Source organism: Ipomoea triloba, chromosome 3 (assembly GCF_003576645.1).
Source record: "Ipomoea triloba cultivar NCNSP0323 chromosome 3, ASM357664v1".
Classification (NCBI taxonomy): domain Eukaryota; kingdom Viridiplantae; phylum Streptophyta; class Magnoliopsida; order Solanales; family Convolvulaceae; genus Ipomoea; species Ipomoea triloba.
In genome coordinates this window covers 25333048-25338189 of record NC_044918.1, presented here as the reverse complement: position 1 = coordinate 25338189, position 5142 = coordinate 25333048, and the positions used below count along the sequence as shown (strand labels likewise).

The following is a 5142-nucleotide window of genomic DNA, read 5'->3' as shown; positions in this document are numbered from 1 at the left end:
TTGGTTATACTTCATATAAGAAATTGATAGAATAGAGAGGAATGTGTACAACACAGGCTAACAGAGTAACAGGTAATGGTGACCCCACGGTAATGTGAAATATGTGGCTATTGTGCTTACAAGGAGAGAGCGTGGATTCAGGTTTGTCCCGTGGCGAGCCAACGCAGCGTGTCACCACCACAAGTCCACAAAGCCGCACCAAATATCTGCTTCCAGCCAATAGCCGTTGGCTTATCTCTTCCCTCCGATATCCGAAAATCTCGCTGATAAAATAAAATATAATATACTACAGTATTAAAAACATATTTTCTTTTTATGAATGAATGAATGTAATAATAACAAAACCCAAAAGACCAGTACCATTGCGCCATTACAGCATCAGAGTTCACTGTTCTTTTTCCTTTCTCTCTCGCCGGGAAACTCAGGTACTTCTCTCCGACCGATCATTGCTACTTGTTTGTTCATGCATGGATCTGGATGGTGGTGTATTATTGAATTGTAACCTATCTATGTTAGCGACTTCAAGTCATACAACCGTGTACGTTAGTTAAATTCCATTTTTCTGTGATTTTATAGTTCACTTCAAACGGCTTAGTTTAGGAAGCATTTTTTATTTGGTCTACAGTTACGCGTAGAGTTACTTGATTGCTCAGATTGTGATCGTGATATTGAGAATCTGGCACACTCACAAGTCACAACTCTGGAGAAGTGTTTATTTTTTTAATTCAAAGGGGAAGTATTTTGACCTAGTAACAATTTGAAAAGCAAAAGTGGCAGTATACTGGTATTGGTTGTTGTTTGTTGTTATCCACTATTGATTGCTCATTTTCTGTTTTAGTTTTGTTTTGGTTTTCTATATTAGTTTTTGGAGCTGATTCTGTTTTCTTCTCTAGCAGAAGCTTTAGTTGGCAATCAAAGAGAACGTTCTAACTGGTGATGCAGTAGTTGTGCTCTTGTCGAGCTGTGCAGTTGCGGTTCAGCTAACTTGCCCTGTTCTGTGATGGTATTGAGTATTTGAGTATCAACGAGGCAAAGCCTTCCTTCCTTCATGATGGTCACTGCAGCAGCTATTGGACTTGGTGCTGGAGAAAGGCTTCTTTCCTCCTCCTTTTCTTATTCTGATGTTGCAGAAAAGTTGTCATGCAGCAGCGATTTCACCTTTCCGTGCAATCAGGTTGTTTATGTAAAGAGCGTAATAATTGCTAAGAAATCCTCCAACTATAGCCCTGGCTCTCTTTCCAGTCGTCGAATCCGTTCCATCAAGGCTCTTAAGGAGCACGTGGACATTGCACTTGATACTCCCAACATGGAGCCCTGGGATCAGAGATTCTCTGAGTTGCTAAATGAAAGCTCTGATGGGGTAGATCATGTAGAGGCTCTCCTCCTGTTGCAGAAGTCTATGCTGGAAAAACAATGGAATCTTTCAGCTGAAAAGATGATAACTTATGTGCCAAAGGAAGATAATTCTAAGAAAGTTCAGGTCACATGTTCAGGGACCTCTGCTAGACAGAGGAGAATAGGTTCTCGACAGAAAGTTGTTGATCGTAAAAGTCCTGTCATACGAATTAGTACGAGCAAGAGAGGGAGATCCATTATTGGCACAGAGGTGCTTCATAATCGCTTAATAAAAGGCTATGTTAAGGGTGTTGTGAGTGAAGAGCTGCTCACTCACACTGAGGTGGTGCAACTATCAAAAAAGATTAAACTTGGCCTTTGTTTAGAGGATCACAAGTCAAGGTTTTAAACCTTTCTTATGTATGCTTAACTTCTCCAGATTGCCACTAAAGTTGTTTAATTTCCATCTGTGTGATTTTCTTCTTTAAAATGCTTTGTAAATATCCTTACCGAACTTGTATCACATCACATGAACTTTTCAGACTGAAGGACAGACTGGGATGTGAGCCTTCAGATGAGCAAATTGCAATTTCCTTGAGAACTTCTCGTGCAGATTTACAAGCAACAATAATGGAGTGTTCCTTGGCACGGGAAAAGCTGGCAATGAGTAATATTCGTCTTGTCATGTCAATCGCACAAAGATATGATAATATGGGAGCTGAAATGGCTGATCTTATTCAGGTAATACTTGTGTCCATTAACCAACAAGTTACCGATGTAAAATTCTTGTACATTTGCCCTATAAAATGCAAAATTTTAAGTTGGCAAGATATCTGATTCTTGTGTAGGGCGGCCTTATTGGACTACTCCGTGGGATAGAAAAATTTGATCCTTCAAAAGGATTCAGAATCTCAACTTATGTTTATTGGTGGATTCGCCAGGTGAAGTCTATAACCCATTCAATATAGCAAACTAGAATGCTCTACATATTTAATGTTTCTTATCAACATCTGTGTAACCAGAATGCTCTACAATTTGATGCTTGTTATCAACATCTGTAAATGCTTAGTTTTTTTTCTTGTCTTTAACAATATATATCTTCTATTATTCTATTTTCTGTGACAGAAAAATACTATTGTGGTGATCTGTCCTGTATCTTGCCTGAAAAGAAAGTTTCATTACCTCTTTGCCTTATACCAGGGTGTCTCCAAGGCATTAGCTGATAACTCAAGAATGTTAAGATTGCCAAACCATGTTCATGAAAGATTGAGTCTAATCCGAAATGCAAAAAAAAGGCTGGAAGAGAAGGGGATAACACCATCACTTGAAGTAAGTTTTCCCATATTTTAATTCTTTTATGTAATAGGTAACTCTTTATTCAGATGATAATCAGAAGTTATCCATTTTAATGATGTTAATGGGCCCGCCTTATTCTTTGTCAGAGAATTGCTGAGTCTCTTAATATGTCCCAAAAGAAAGTGCGAAATGCAACTGAGGTAATAAATATTCTTTGAATTATTTAATTATTGGTTTTAGCTCATAATCTTAATACTTACAGTACTACCCTTCTTCTAGGCAATCAGCAGGGTGTACTCTCTTGACAGGGAAGCTTTCCCCTCTTTAAATGGTCTTCCAGGAGAAACACTTCATAGTGTAAGTCTAAACTTAGAAACTTTTTTCGGTCTAAATGGAGCACACTAAGTGCAGTAGTTATTAGATGGAGAAAATCCCTAGTCTAGAATTTGTATTTCAAGTTTTCACTTGGTTGAATTTTTGTATCTATATAACACTGATTCTTGTGGTCTCTGGCACAGTTAAGAGGGTTGTGCCTTAATTTCCAACATTACTGTCTTGATGTAATTTAAACTATCTTTCCACTACTAATGGATATGACATTTGGTTTAACACCAATTTCCTCTATCTGCAGTACATTGCTGACAATCACCTAGAAAACAACCCTTGGCATGGAGTTGATGAGTGGGCACTCAAGGTAGTTAGCAATTAGCATAGAGCGCTTTTGAAAATTTGTGATTTGAAATGTGATGATGCTCTGCTAGGCCTAGTAAAACTAGACCAGAAAGCTATTAAGCATTATTGTCTGCAAAAGGCTTTGATGCTTTTATCATTAGTACAAATCATAATCAAGTCAAAGGATGACAAACAGAATTTTCTAGTTGAAGGTTGATAACAGTTCAATGGTTAATCAAATTCTTCCAGTTTGGTTAAATTTGATGCGAAGGGATGTGCCAGCATCCATATCTTTGGATGTATGTGCTACTCAGAAAGTATTCAGTGCTTCTCTAGTTTGGAGGTCTTCTCCCCCCTGCATTGGTGACTAAATATTGTAGAAAGTTTCCTAATTTTTGGGGTGTTTTGCAGGATGAAGTAAAGAACCTGATATGTACAACATTGAGGGAACGGGAGGGGGAGATTATCCGTCTATACTATGGTATTGTTGACAATGAATGTCTTACCTGGGAGGATATTAGTCGACGGTAAGGCTTAAATATTATAGCATTTGGTATAGAATTTGCTATTTGTCCCAACTTGGCAGTGTATGAGAGTTGTCCTAAATACTTTTTGATTATGGACTTTTCAGGATAGGATTATCCAGGGAGAGAGTTAGGCAGGTTGGGCTCGTCGCACTAGAGAAACTAAAGCATGCCGCAAGGAGAAGGAAACTTGAAGCCATGCTGATAAAACAATGATTTTTGAACATCTGAGGTAACAGATGAAATTCACTGTAAATAGAGAAAAGGACAAGTGTCGTCTGCAATTTAGGTTTTTTTTCCGGATTGAAGAAGAGACTACAGATTGTAGTTCCTTAATTAGCAGCAGAGACATAAAATATGTTGCAGAGGTGGGACTGGGACCTCAAATTGTTGATGAAGAATCAATCATTGTTTAGCAAAGTGATTTTGGATCCTTGACATACACACGAAGAAATATCATTGTATATTGAGGCAGACAGTAAAGATTAGCAACTGAATTGGTGAAAATGGAATTCTGTAGATACAATTTCTCTGCATACGAAAGTTTTATTTGCAAAGTCAAACGTTGATTAAATTTAAGTGTCTTTTTTTTTTTTTTGGGTGAAACCGTGAAAGGGAGTAACTATTAATCATTAATGTCAAAGAATTAACATTAAGAAAAGGTAAAAGTGGCCACTGAACTTTACGCGTGTAAATGTGCAATTGAACCATCGAACAAAAAAGTGCGCAATTGGACCATTAAAATCTAAAATAAATTGTGCAAATTGCATTTTTTATAAGTTATTTTCAAGTTTTCCTTAAATATTATGTCATAATGTCTAATTACATATAAAATATTATTTTAATTATTATTTTTAAAAATTAAAAGAAAAAAAACAATTTTTATTTAAAATTTCCGAAGAAGCCTTCGTTTACTGACAATTTGATGAGGGATTGATGTTCAAACATTATACCAATCACAAAATCAAAGAGAGGGAATAGATCTTAAAGCAGAAAACAAACTACCCACAAACAAGTTTAATAGGTATAACCAAAGTTAATGATCAGTTCCAAGCTATGTAAGTTACAAACTCAGCATACACTAGGGAAGACAGAGAAAGCAAGGCTAAACCAAATGGTGAATGCTATAGCTGCTAAAGAAATCATGACTACCACTGTACCACAACAGAATCAGTGCAAAAAAAAAAAAAAAAGTCACAAATATAAAGCTATTATTAATTTAATTTCTTACGTATTTTTTCTGCAAGTCAAAATTTTTCCTGGGGCAAGTGAAGTATTGAACCTCTTGATAAACCATTGCTGACGTTTAAAGAAA

The 5142-nt window shown here is 36.6% G+C and overlaps 1 protein-coding gene across 5 annotated transcripts; it reads left to right on the top strand.

The window, feature by feature from the left end:
- The first annotated feature begins 299 nt into the window (after nt 1–299).
- Nucleotides 300–4390, top strand: LOC116013566 (RNA polymerase sigma factor sigA). Of its 5 annotated transcripts, none has more exons than XM_031253391.1 (11): nt 308–425; nt 626–784; nt 897–1737; nt 1878–2076; nt 2184–2276; nt 2461–2664; nt 2778–2831; nt 2911–2988; nt 3263–3325; nt 3715–3830; nt 3935–4390. In XM_031253391.1, exons 3-11 carry the CDS (start codon nt 1049–1051, stop codon nt 4041–4043), a joined length of 1605 nt encoding a protein of 534 aa, XP_031109251.1. In that variant the 5' UTR covers nt 308–425; nt 626–784; nt 897–1048; the 3' UTR covers nt 4044–4390. The 5 variants fall into 5 exon arrangements, with proteins under 5 accessions (XP_031109248.1, XP_031109252.1, XP_031109251.1 ...); XM_031253390.1 differs by having other exon boundaries at nt 310–538; XM_031253388.1 differs by lacking the exon at nt 626–784 and having other exon boundaries at nt 300–425.
- The last annotated feature ends 752 nt before the right edge of the window (nt 4391–5142 follow it).